Source organism: Mandrillus leucophaeus, unplaced genomic scaffold (assembly GCF_000951045.1).
Source record: "Mandrillus leucophaeus isolate KB7577 unplaced genomic scaffold, Mleu.le_1.0 Scaffold48, whole genome shotgun sequence".
In the NCBI taxonomy this organism is placed as follows: Eukaryota; Metazoa; Chordata; class Mammalia; order Primates; family Cercopithecidae; genus Mandrillus; species Mandrillus leucophaeus.
Genome location: NW_012105142.1, coordinates 1,106,379 through 1,119,688, shown reverse-complemented (window position 1 = coordinate 1,119,688; position 13,310 = coordinate 1,106,379). Strand labels below are relative to the sequence as shown.

The 13,310-nt window shown below is 41.5% G+C and overlaps 1 protein-coding gene across 1 annotated transcript in view; it reads left to right on the top strand.

Annotated features, from left to right (window-relative positions):
• The first annotated feature begins 214 nt into the window (after window positions 1–214).
• The window catches only part of PDCD5 (programmed cell death 5), a 20,525-nt gene continuing 7,429 nt past the window's right edge, over window positions 215–13,310 (top strand). Inside the window, exon 1 of the mRNA XM_011995284.1 lies at window positions 215–279. Coding sequence (XP_011850674.1) covers window positions 215–279 — 65 coding nt within the window. The remainder of the gene's footprint in view (window positions 280–13,310) is intronic.

Sequence of the window (13,310 nt, the reverse complement as noted above, 5' to 3'; positions counted from 1 at the left end):
AGGACATACTGCGTGGCAAAAAAAAAAAAAAAAAAAAGAAGAAGAAGAAAACAACAGTTATTGTACTTTCTGCTTTGTAGTATAATGAGAAACTCAATCGTTTTTGATAGAGTGTGGGCTCCCTCTGCTGCTTGCAGGAGACACCAGGACTCCGGGCATTTGGGGTTCCTTGGAGATCAGTGCAGAGGAGGTGGCCTGAAGTGGGAAGAGAAAGATGGGGCTGAGCGTTGCAGACGGACCGACTTGTTCTGCAGGCTCTGACCCTGTGGGCTTCTCAGAGTAATTGTGCTGCTGCTGCACCAAGAAGCAAGAAATGGAAGTAACAGAAAAACACAAAGAAACTGTAAGATGCACTGGCTAGATCACCTGTGTGCACAGTGGAATGCATCACGAAAGCAATGCAGCCTGCCCAGAGCAGCTTCTCCCTCCCACCCTCCCTCCCTCCCTTTTTAAATTTTTTGCGGAGACAGGGTCTCATTATGTTGCCCAGGCTGGTCTGGAACTCCTGGCTTAAAGCAATCGTCCCACCTCAGCCTCCTGAGTAGCTGGGACTACAAGTGCAAGCCACTGCTCTTCCTTCCTTCCTTCCTTCTTTCCCTTCCTCCCTTCCTTCCTTCTCCTTTCCTCCCTTCCTTCCTTCTCCTTTCCTCCCTCCCATCCTTCCTTTTCCCTCCATCCCTGCCTCCCCCCTTCCTTCCCTTCCTACTTACCAACCTTCCTTCCTTCCTCCTTCCTTGTTTCCTCCCTTCTTCCCTCCCTCCCTGATTCACTTTCCAGTCACAGGGTAGGACTGCACTTCCCCACCCGCTTTGATTTTAGGCATAGTCACATGATTCACTTTGGCCAACACAATGTAAAGAGAAATGATGGCTATCATCTCTGGCTGGAAACTTACAGGGACAGGTCGGGCACGGTGGCTCATGCCTGTAATCCTAGCACTTTGGGAGGCCGAGGCAGGCGGATGACTTGAGGTCAGGAGTTCGAGACCAGCCTGGCCAACATGGTGAAACCCCATTTCTAGTAAAAATACAAAAATTACCGGGTGCAGTGGCACGTGCCTATAATCCCAGCTACTCAGGAGGCTGAGTCAGCAGAATCACTTGAACCCAGGAGGCAGAGGATGCAGTGAGCCGAGATCACACTACTGCACTCCAGCCTGGGTGACAGAGCGAGACTCCATCTCCAATTAAAAAAAAAAAAAAAATTAAAGGGACAGTGTGCAGGTCACTCGGTTGTCTCTTCCATGGTACTTGGTAGCATTGAGATGACAGCTGCTCTGTCAGCCTAGGTCTCAGAGTGAGAAAATGAGGTAGGAGGCAGAACAGACTCCAGAGTGGGGGCTTGGACACCAGACCAGACTGAAGACTAGCTAAGACAGGGACGTGCTGGAAGCTCCTTTCTATAAGACATGCCCACCAGTGCGTCATGTCAGTTTACCATTTCCATGGTAACACCTAAACATTACTGCCCGTTTCCATGGCAATGACCCAAAAACCTGGAAGTTACCACCCCTTTTCTAGAAATTTCTGCATAATCTGCCGCTTGATTTACATATAATTAAAAGTGGGTCTAAATGTGGCTGCAGCACTGCTTCTGAGCTGTTCCTCTGGGCACACTGCCTGTGGGGTCACGACCGCTTCAAGAAAGGTTGCTATCTAACACCACCAGCTTGTCCTGGAATTCTCTCTTGGGCAAAGCCAAGAAACCCTCTGGGGCTTAGCCCCAATTCTGGGGCTGGGGCTAAGGAAGGAGGGAGGGTGAAAGAAAGAAAGAAATGTGTAATTAGTTTGCTAGGGATGCCATATAAAACTACCACAAACTGAGTGGCTTAGGACAAAAGAAAATTGCTGGCCTTGCAGAAAGAAGTACTGCAGTACCTGATGATAACAATTTTCCTTTCTGAAAAATCAGGCTGGGCATGCTGGCTTGTGCCTGTAATCCAAGCAGGGATTCGGGAGGGATTTGGGAGGCCAAAGTGGGAGGAATGTTTGAGGCCGGCAGTTTGAGAGCAGCCTGGGCAACACAGCAAGACCCCATCTCTGCAAAATGTTTAAAGAGCTGGACATGATGGTGTGCACCTGTAGTTCCAACTCCTAGGGAGGCCAAGGCAGGAGGATCAGGAGTTCAGAGTCCAGTCTGGGCAACAGAATGAGACCCCGTCTCTTTCTTAAAAAAAATATTGTCTCACAGTTCTGGAGGCTAGAAGTGTGGTATCAAGGTGTCAGCAGGGCCACACTCCTTCTGAAACCTGCAGGCCATCTCTTCCTAGCTACTTGTGGTTTGCTGGTAACCTCTGGCACTCCTTGGCTTACAGATACATGATTCCAATCATGGTCATCTTCCCCTGTGTATGTCTGTCTCTATGTCCAAATTTTCCAATTTCCCTCCCTCTCCCTACCTCCCACTTTTTTTTTTTTTTTTTTTTTTTTTGGTCTCAGACAGAGTCTCCCTCTGTTGCCCAGGTTGGAGTGCAGTGGCATAATCTCAACTCACTGCAACCTCTGCCTCCTGAGTTCAAGCGAATCTCCTGCCTCAGCCTCCCGAGTAGCTGGGATTACAGGTGTGCGCCACCACACCTGTCTAATTTTTGTATTTTTAGTAGAGACGGGGTTTCACCATGTTGGCCAGGCTAGTCTCGAACTCCTGACCTCAGGTGATCCACCCGTCTTGGCTTCCCAAAGTGCTGGGATTACAGGCGTGAGCCACCGTGCTTGGACCAAATATCCCCTTTTTATAAGGACACCAGTGATACTGGATTAGGGCCCGCTCCCAATGACCTCATTCTAACTTGATTACTTTTGTAAAGACCCTATTTCCAAGGTCACATTCTAAGATACTGGGGGTTAGGACTGCAACGTATCTTTTTGCAGGGAAATAATTCCACCTGTAACGGCAAGTTCACATAGCTCAGCTTTTCAGCTGGCTTCTTGCCAGTCAGTAAACCCACCCATGTACTTGGAGCTCCTAATTAAATCTTTCTTGCTTTCTCCTTTAAAATGAACAGGTTAGGCCGGGTGTGGTGGCTCACACCTGTAATCCCAGAACTTTGGGAGGCCAAGGCAGGTGGATCACCTGAGGCCAGGAGTTCAAGACCAGCCTGGCCAACACAGTGAAACCCATCTCTACTAAAGATACAAAAATTAGCCGACTGTGGTGGCGCCCACCTGTTGTCCCAGCTACTCAGGAGGCTGAGGCAGGAGAATCGCTTGAGCCAGGAAGGCAGAGGTTGCAGTAAGCCAAGATTGTACCACTGCACTCCAGCTTGGGCAACAGAGCAAGAGTCCATTTCCCATTCCCTGCCCAAAAAAAATGAACAGGCTAATCAAGGACCACCAACTATCTAATGAGAGCCTATGCCATGTGGGAGAGACTGTAATAACCATGTTTTCTTTTTTAAAAAATTTTAGATACAGGGGTCCATGTGCAGGTTTGTTACATGAGTACATTGCATGATGCTGAGGTTTGGGCTTCTATTGATCCTGTTACCTATATAATGAACATAGTACCCAATAGAGAGTTTTTCCGCTCTTCCCTTCCTCCCTCCCTCCCACCTTCAGAGTCCCCAGTGTCTGTTGTTTCCTTCTTTATGTCCATGTGCACCCGATATTTAGCTCCCACTTCTAAGTGAGAACATGCAATTTTTGGTTTTCTGTTCTGTGTTAATTTGCCTAGGATAAAGGCCTCCAGCTGCATCCGTGTTGCTGCAAAGAACATAATTTCTTTCTTTTTTATGGCTGCATAGTATTCCATGGTATCTACCATGCATTTTCTAGTTTCTGTTTTTGATGCTCTGACATCTTGGGGCCTTGCTGACCCTGGAAGGATGGTCCCTCCCAGGGCTAGCCAAATCCTAAAGATAGTAAATGACTGTCCTGTGAGCACAGCTTTCAGATGCACACCAGTCAATCCAGGGGTTATTCCCCAACCACCTTGGTTTCAGGGCCCTCACAGGGCTGTTACACTCAGAACAACTATTTCCCTGCCCTAGTCACCCCAGGGCCCGGCACCAGACAATTAGGGGCAGAGCCCACAAAAATTAAACTAGCCAGTCCTGAGCCTGCGTATCTGCCTCACCTGTTCCTTCTCACAGAACTCACAAAAAAGGCTCTCATCCATTTTCACCCTGTTCCCTCTGCCTCATGACTTGCCCCTGGCCCCTGTGTGGTATGCCCTGCCTCCTGTTTCTGGCAGTCTGTGAATCTAAGCTTTTTCCTTCATGACAGTCATTTCCGTGCCTGTATGTCTTCCCATATCTAATTTAAACAAATCTCGGGTACCCTTACAACAGAGGTCAAGAAAAATAATTAGGAATAAAAACAACCTCAAAAGAAAGAGGACTAACTCAGGAAATGAAAGAGGATGTTTAAATGTTTTCCAATTATTATTATAACAATATTTAAGAAGTTATTACATTCAAAAATCAAGAACAAGATAGTATGCAAACAGCACGATAATGCTGCATAAACAGAGTAAGGAGAATAAGTAAATAAATAAATTTTTAAATAGTGCAATAAGGGAACAAGAAAGTGTTCTTATAAAACAAAAATATGATGGCTTAAATAAATTCAAGAGAAAGGTCAGATGATAAAACAGAAGAAGGCTTCCATAAAGTAGGACAAAAAGACAGAGATGGAAGACATGAAAGAAAAGAGATATGAAAGATTTATCCAGGGGGTCCAGTTTACAGGTGTCCCAGATAGAGAAAGATAGAAATCAAAGGGAAAAAAGTATCAAATGGACAACAAAACAAAATTGCCCAAAAGTTAAAGATAGAAGTTTCCAGATCAAAAGAATCTACCAAGCAAACAGGACAAGGGCTTTTAAAAGACCCGAACCTTTGCAAAATTTCAGAATCCTGGGAGGAAGAGGAAAGATCCTAAAACCTTTCTTTCTCTTCTCTTTCCCTCCCTCCTTCCTTCTTCCTTTCCCTTTCCTCTTCCCCTTCCCCTTCCCCTTTCCTTGTCTCTCTCTCTCTCTCTCTCTCTCTCTCGCTCTCTCTCTCTTTCTTTTTTTCTTTCTTTTGGTGCTTACTCTGTCACCCAGGAAAATTCCTAGCCTCAAGCAATTCCCACCTCAGCTTCCCAAGTGGCTGGGACTACAGGTATGCACCACCATGCCCTAATTTTTAAGTTGTTGTAGACACAGGGTTCTCACTAGGCTCATCATGTTGCCCAGGCTGGTCTCTAACTCTCGGCCTCAAGCGATCCTCCCACCTCAGCCTCCCAAAGTCCTGGGATTACAGTTGTGAGTCACCACACTTGACCAAAAGCTTTCAGAAAGAAAGAAAGAAAAAAAAAAAAACACCACTCACGAAGGAATAGGAATCAGATTTTGTATCACGAACACCAAATGCTAGAAGACAGATGAGATATACCTTTATACTTCAAAGGGAGTGAACACTAAACACAACTGAATCATGAACTGACAAAATAAACAGTTGTGGTGAAGGTTATTTGAATAACTGGAGAGACGAATGTGGACTATATCAATTAGATGATACTCTTTTATCTACATTAATTTATTGGGTACAACAGTTATATCTGAGTGTATCTTTGTTCTTAGGATATACACTTAGGATTGAACTGACATGATATTTGAAACTTTCAAATGGTTCAGAAAAACTGTGTGTGTGTAGACAGATATAAAGTCAATGTGGCAAATTTAATGATTAACCAATGTATGGGAAAGATACATGCATATACTTTGTACTATTCCTCTGATTTTTATAGATTTGATGGTTTTCACAATGAAAAGTAAGGAATTTTACAAATTACCAATATATAACAAAGTTAGAAGGGTAAATTAAAAATAACATTTGGATTATATTTTAACTTACAGTAATTCTAAGGGGAAAATATTTTATCCAAAAGTCTATAAGCAACCATGAATTAATCAAGTGTTACGGTCAATTAAATATTCAGACATACAAGAATATAGAAAATTTGTCTATCACAGACTTTTTTAAGATAATTACTTGAAAATGTGTTTCAACAAACTTAAGGGTTAAACCAAGAAAGAACATAAGGAATCCAAGAAATAGGGGATAAAACTCAAGATGGCAATGAAGGAAATCCAGGATAAGAGGTATGCAATAGGCTTAGTGAGAAACCTGTCTAGAATAAAGAGAGAGAATGAAAACCTTTATAAGAGAGTTTTCTGATAATAACAGTGGGGACTGCCAGAATACATAATATGATGGAGAGTTTAAAAAAGGAATGTTCAAATTTTTTCATAAAGAAAAACAAAAGTGGCTGGGTGCGGTGGCTCATACCTGTAATCCTAGCACTTTGGGAGGCCGAGGCAGGTGGATCACGAGGTCAGGGGATCGAGACCATCCTGGCTAACACGGTGAAACCCCCGTCTCTACTAAAAATACAAAAAATTAGCCGGACATGGTGGTGGACGCCTGTAGTCCCAGCTACTCAGGAGGCTGAGGCATGAGAATGGTGTGAACCCAGGAGGCGCAGCTTGCAGTGAGCCAAGATTGCACCACTGCACTCCAGCCTGGGTGACAGAGCGAGACTCTATCTCAAAAAAACAAAAGAAAAAAGAAAGAAAAAAAAAGCAAGAAACTCTAGGAAACACAAGATGTTGTACAAGAAAAGAGAAAAAGAGATAGCATAATACACTACTTGGCTTGGTGTTGAACAACATTGAAAAATCAGTACTGTTGAGTAATGACTATGAAACATGTCATTACAAAAAAAATTAACTAAACATAAAGAAAGGAAATAATGGAGGAAATTTAAAACAAAAAAGCTTTTGGATACATAGAAAGAAAACAGAAAAATGGGAAAAGTCAGTGCTAAATCAAAAACAGGATCCAACTACATGCCCTCTGCAACAGACTCATATTCGCTCTAAGGACATAAATAGGTTGATAGTGAAAGGATGAAAAAAAGATATTCCACATGCAATAGTAACTGAAAGAGAGTAAGGGTGGCTATACTAATACCAATTAATATAGATTTTAAGTCAAAAACTGTTACAAGACACAAAGAAGGACATTATATAAAAAGGGTCAATTTACTAAGAGGATATAACACTCATAAACATATATGCACCAAATATCAGTGTTTCCATATATGTGAAGAAAACATCAACAGAATTGAAGGGAGAAATAGACAAGTCTATGATACAGTAGGAGATTTTAATGTCCCACCTTCAATAATGGATAGAATAAACAGAGAGAGATCAATAGGAAGGAAGGGTTTAAACAACAGATGACAGAACACTTGAACCTAACAGACATACACAGAATACTCCATTCAGCAACAGAAGAATAAACATTTTTGACAAGTTTACATGGAACATTCTTCAGAATACTCTATTTGTTAATTCAGAAAAACATCTTAATAAATTTAAAATATTGAAATCATACAAAGTATCTTTTCTGATCACAATGGAATGAAGCTAGAAATCCATAGCAGAAGGAAAACTTGAAAGTGTACTAATACACATGAATTAAGCAGTACGCCCTTCAACAACCAATGGATCAAAGAAGAAATCACAAGGAAAACTAGAAAATATCTTCAGATACATAAAAATGAAATATAACATACCAAATTTATGGGCTGCAGCAAATGCAGAACTAAGAGGAAAATTTATAGCATAAATGCTTATATTAAAAGAGAAGAAAGATCTCAAATCAAAACCTAACTTTATACCTTAAGAAACTAGAAAAGAAAGAACAAAGTAAACTCAAAGTAACAGAAGGAGGGAAATAATAAAGATTACAGCAAATATAAATAGAACTTAGAATAGAAAGACAATAAAGAAAATAAAAACTCAACAATTTGTTTTTCAAAAAGATCACCAAAATTCACAAACCTTCAGCTAGATTGATTATAAAAAGAGAGAAGACTCATAAATGAAATCAGAAATGAAAGAGGGGACAATGTTACAGAAATAAGAAGGATTATAAGAGTGCTACAAACCATTATATACAATAAATTGGAGAACTTAATGAAATGGACAAATTCCTAGAAACACAAGCTGTCAAGACTGAATCATAAAGAAATAGAAAATCTGAATAGGCCTATAACTGGTAAGAAGATTAAACCAGCAATTTTAAAAAACCTCCCAACAAAGAAAGGTACAGGATCAGATGGTTTCACTGATAAATTCTACCAAACAACTGGGTGCGGTGGTTCACGCCTGTAATTCCAGCACTTTGGGAGGCTGAGGCAGGTGGATCACCTGAGGTCAGGAGTTGAAGACCAGCCTGGCCAACACAGTGAAACCCTGTCTCTACTAAAAATACAACAACAACAACAAAATTTAGCTGGGTGTGGTGGTGGGCGCCTATAATCCCAGATACTCGGGAGGCTGAGGCAGGAGAATCACTTGAACCCAAGAGGCAGAGGTTGCAGTGAGCTGAGATTGCGCCACTGCACTCCAGCCTGGGCAACAAGAGTGAAACTCCATCTCAAATAAATAAATAAATAAATAAATAAATAAATAAATAAATAAAATTCTACTAAACATTTAAAAAAGAATTAACGTCACTTCTTCTCAAACTTTTCCAAAAAACAGAAGAGGATGTGTATCCTAAGTCATTCTATGAGGCCAAAATTACCCTGATACCAAAGCCAGACATAAACACTACAAGAAACTATACACTGATGCACCTTATGAACACAGATGCAAAAATCCTCAACAGAATACTAGCAAACTGCATTTAACAGCACACTAAAAGGATTATAGACCATGACCAAGTGAGACATATTCCTAGAATGCAAGAAATGTTCAACATATGAAAATCAATGTGGCTGGGCGTGGTGGCTCACACCTGTAATCCCAGCACTTTGGAAGGCCAAGGTGGGCGGATCACTTGAGGTCAGGAGTTTGAGGCCAGCCTGGCCTACATGGTGAAACCTCATCTCTACTAAAAATATAAAAACTTAGCCAAGTGTGGTGGCACGCACCTGTAATGCCAGCTACTCGGGAGGCTGAGACAGGAGAATTGCTTGAACTCGGGAGGTGGAGGTTGGAGGATGCAGTGAGCCAAGATCTCACCACTGCACTCCAGCCTGGGAAATAAAGTGAGACTCTATCTCTGGGAAAAAAAAAAAAAAAAGAAAAAAAAGAAAAAAGAAAATCAATCAATCAATGTAATATAACACATTAACAGAATGAAGGGGGAAACTACATAATTATCTTAATGAATACAGAAAAAGCATGTAATAAAATTAAACATGACTTCATCATAAAAACACTAAAAATATTAGAAATGGAAGGAAACTACTTCAACATAATAAAAGCCATATATGAAGAAACCACAGGGAATATCATACTCAATAGTAAAAGACTGAAAGACTTTCCTCTAAGATCAGGAACAAGACAAGGATGCCTGCTTTCACCACTTCTTCAACGTAGTGATGAAAATCCTCGCCAGAGCAATTAGGGAAGAAGAAATAAAAAGCATCCAAATTGGAAAGGAAGAAGTAAAATGATCTCTGTTCAGAGAGGATATGACTTTATACATAGAAAACTCTAAAGATTCCACCAAAAAACTGTTAGCACAAGTAAGCAAAATTTAGCAAAGTAGTAGGATATAAAGCCAACACATAAAAATTGCATTTCTATACACTAACATGCACAATCTAAAAAAAAAACTTCATTAATAATAGCATCAAAAAAAAAATACTTAGGACTTAACCAAGGAGGTGAAAGATTTGTACAATGAAAATTCCAAATCATTGCTAAAAGAAATTAAAGAAGACATAAATAAATGGAAAGACATGCCCTGTTCAAGGATTAGAAAACTTAATATTGTTAAGATGCCAGTCCCACTCAAAGCAATTTACAGTTTCACTTCCATCCCTACCAAAATCTAAATGACATTTTTTGCAGAAATTGAAAATCCCATCCTGTAAATTATACAGAATCTCAAGAGACCCTGAATAGCCAAAACAACCCTGAAAGAGAATAACAAGGCCGAGTGTGGTGGCTTATGCCTGTAATCCCAGCATTTTGGGAGGCTGAGGCAAGCAGATAACCTGAGATCAGGAGTTTGAGACCAACCTGGCCAACATGATGAAACCCCTTCTCTACTAAAAATACAAAAATTAGCCAGGCGTGGTGTTGCATGCCTGTAGTCCCAGCAACTAAAGAGGTTGAGGCAGGAGTATCACTTGAACCCGGGAGGCAGAGGTTGCAGTGAACCAAGATCGTACCACTGCACTCCAGCCTGGGTGACAGAGTGAGACTTTTCAAAAAAAAAAAAAAAGAAGAACAAGGGGAAGGAGAAGGAGAAGCAGGAGGAGGAGGAGGAGAAGAAGAAGAAGGAGAAGGAGGAGAAAGAGGAAGGAAAAGGAGGAGGAGGAGGAGGAAGAGGAGAAGGAGGAGGAGAAGAAGAAGAGGAAGAAGAAAGAAAGAAGAAAGAAGAAGAAGAAAGTTGGATGACTCATACTTCCTGATTTCAAAACTTACTACCAAGCTACAGTACTCAAAACAAGTGTGGCAATAGCATAAAGAAAGACACAGGGCTAGGTATGGTGGCTCACATCTGTAATCCCAGAGCTTTGGGAGGCTGCGGCAGGAGAATCACTAGAGCCCAGGAGTTCAAGTTTGCAGTGAACTATGATCTCACCACTGTGTTACAGCCTAGGCAAGAGACTCTGTCTCTTAAAAAAAAAAAAAAGAAAAGAGAGAAAGAAAGACACATAGACAAAAGAATAGAATACAGAGCCAGAAATAAACAATGTGTGGTCAAATTATTTTTGACAAGGGTACCATGACCATTCAGTGGGGAAAGGACAGTCTTTTCAACAAATGGTGCTGGAAAAACTGTATAGCCACGTGCAAAAAAATGAAGTGGGACCCTTACCTAATGCCATATTAACTCAAAATGGACCACAGACCTGAACATAATGAGTGAAAACTATAGAACTTCTAGAAGGAAACCGGAGAATAGCTTCATGACGTTAGATTTGGCAATTATTTCTTGGGTATGACACCAAAAGCAAAGGTGACAAAAGAAAAAACAGGTAAGTTGGACTTTATGAAAATTAAAATATTTTGTGCATTGAAGGACATAATCAAGAGAATGTAAGTCCCATGGAATGGGAGAAAATAATTGCAAATCATATATCTTGATAAGGGATGTGAAGAACTATTACAACTCAACAACAAAAAGGAAAAGCAAATTTTAAAATGGGCAAAAGGCTAGCATAGACATTTTTCTTTTTTTTTTTTCTTTTTTTCTTTTTTTTTCTTGAGATGGAGTCTCGCTCTGTCACCAGGCTGGAGTGCAGTGGTGCAATCTCGGCTCACTGCAACCTCCGGCTCCCGGGTTCAAGTGATTCTCCTGCCTCAGCCTCCTGAGTAGCTGGGACTACAGGTACATGCCACCATGCCCAGCTAATTTTTGCATTTTTAGCAGAGATGGGATTTCGCCATGTTGGCCAGGATAGTCTCCATCTCTTGACCTCGTGATCCACCCTCCTCAGCCTCCCAAAGTGCTGGGATTACAGGAGTGAGCCATCGCACCTAGCCTAGAGTAGATATTTTTCTAGAGAAGATATACAAATGGCCAAGAAGCACGTGAAAAGATGCTCAGCATCACTAATCATTAGAGAAATGCATATCAAAACCACAATGAGGTACCTCACCTCATACCCATTAGGATGGTTAATATCAAAAACAAGCAAAAAAACAAACAAAAAACAGAACACAATATTGGTGAGGAGATGGTGAATTGGAACCTTCATTCACTGTTGGTGGGAATGTAAAATTCCACAGTTGCTGTGGAAAATAGTATGGCCATTCCTCAACATAGAATTACCACATGATCCAACAATTTCTCTTCTGGGTATGTATCCAAAAGTGAAAGCATGGACCCGAACAGATATTTGTACACCCATGTTCACAGCTGCATTATTAATAATAGCCAACTGGCCGGGCGCAGTGGCTCACGCCTGTAATCCCAGCACTTTGGGAGGCCGAGGCGGGTGGATCACAAGGTCAGGAGATTAAGACCATCCTAGCTAACACGGCGAAACCTCGTCTCTACTAAAAATACAAAAAAATTAGCCGGTCATGGTGGCAGGCACCTGTAGTCCCAGCTTCTTGGGAGGCTGAGGCAGGAGAATGGTGTGAACCCGAGAGGCGGAGCTTGCAGTGAGCCAAGATGCACCACTGCACTCCAGCCTGGGCGTCAGAGCAAGACTCCGTCTCAGAAAAAAAAATAAAAATTAAAAAAAAAATAGCCAAAAGGTGGAAGCAATCTAAGTGTCCATTGTCTGATGAATGGATAAACAAAAGGTGCTAGGTATATCCATACAATGAAATATATTCAGCGTAAAGAGGGAAAGAAATTCTGACACATGCTACAACAGGGATGAACCTTGAAGACATATGTTAGGTGAAATAAGCCAATCGCAAAAGGCCAAATATTGTATGATTCCACATATACAAGATACCTAGTACAGGCAAATTCATAGAAACCAGAATGGGAATGGGTGGAGACTGATTATTATTCTCAGACTCCTCCCACCTCCACCCATTCCCATTAGAGGCCCCTCACACCAATCTAAATCTTTACTGGGTAGAGTTCCAGTTCAGGATGATTAAAAAAAAAAAAAAAAAAAAAAAGGTGTAGAGATTGATGGTGGGCGTGGTGGTTCACGCCTATAATCCCAGCACTTTGGGAGACTGAGGCAGGTGGATCAGAAGTTCGAGACCAGCTTGACCAACATGATGAAACCCCATCTCTACTAAAAAATACAAAATTAGCCAGGCATGGTGGTGCACGCCTGTGGTCCCAGCTACTGGGGAGACTAAGGCAGGAGAATCGCTTGAACCCGGGAGATGGAGGTTGCAGTGAGCCGAGATTGACAGTGACAACTGCACAATAATGTATTTCATACCACTGAACAGTACACCTAAAAATGGTGAAAATGGTAAATTTTGTATTATGTATATTTTGCCACAATTAAAACACACAGGCCAGGTGTGGTGGCTCATGCCTGTAATGTTAGCACTTTGGGAGGCTGAGGCAAAAGGATTGCTTGAGCTCAGGAGTTAGAGGCCAGCCTAGGCAACATAGCGATACCCCATTTGTACTTTTTTGAATGTAAAAAATAAAATAAAATCACACACACACAAACGAATAAACAGAATCTGTATGAGTCACACGTTTAGATAGCTGAATATCCTCTCTGCCCCCAATTCCCCCAAGTCAAAGGTAGAAGGGATTCGTTCCACCAAAGAGTTTACAACAGCCACAGCTGCCTCCCAGGAAAAGCCCTTTTGTGCGTGGAGGAGGCAGACGGCGAGGGTCTGTGAACATTTTTTTTTTTTTTTTT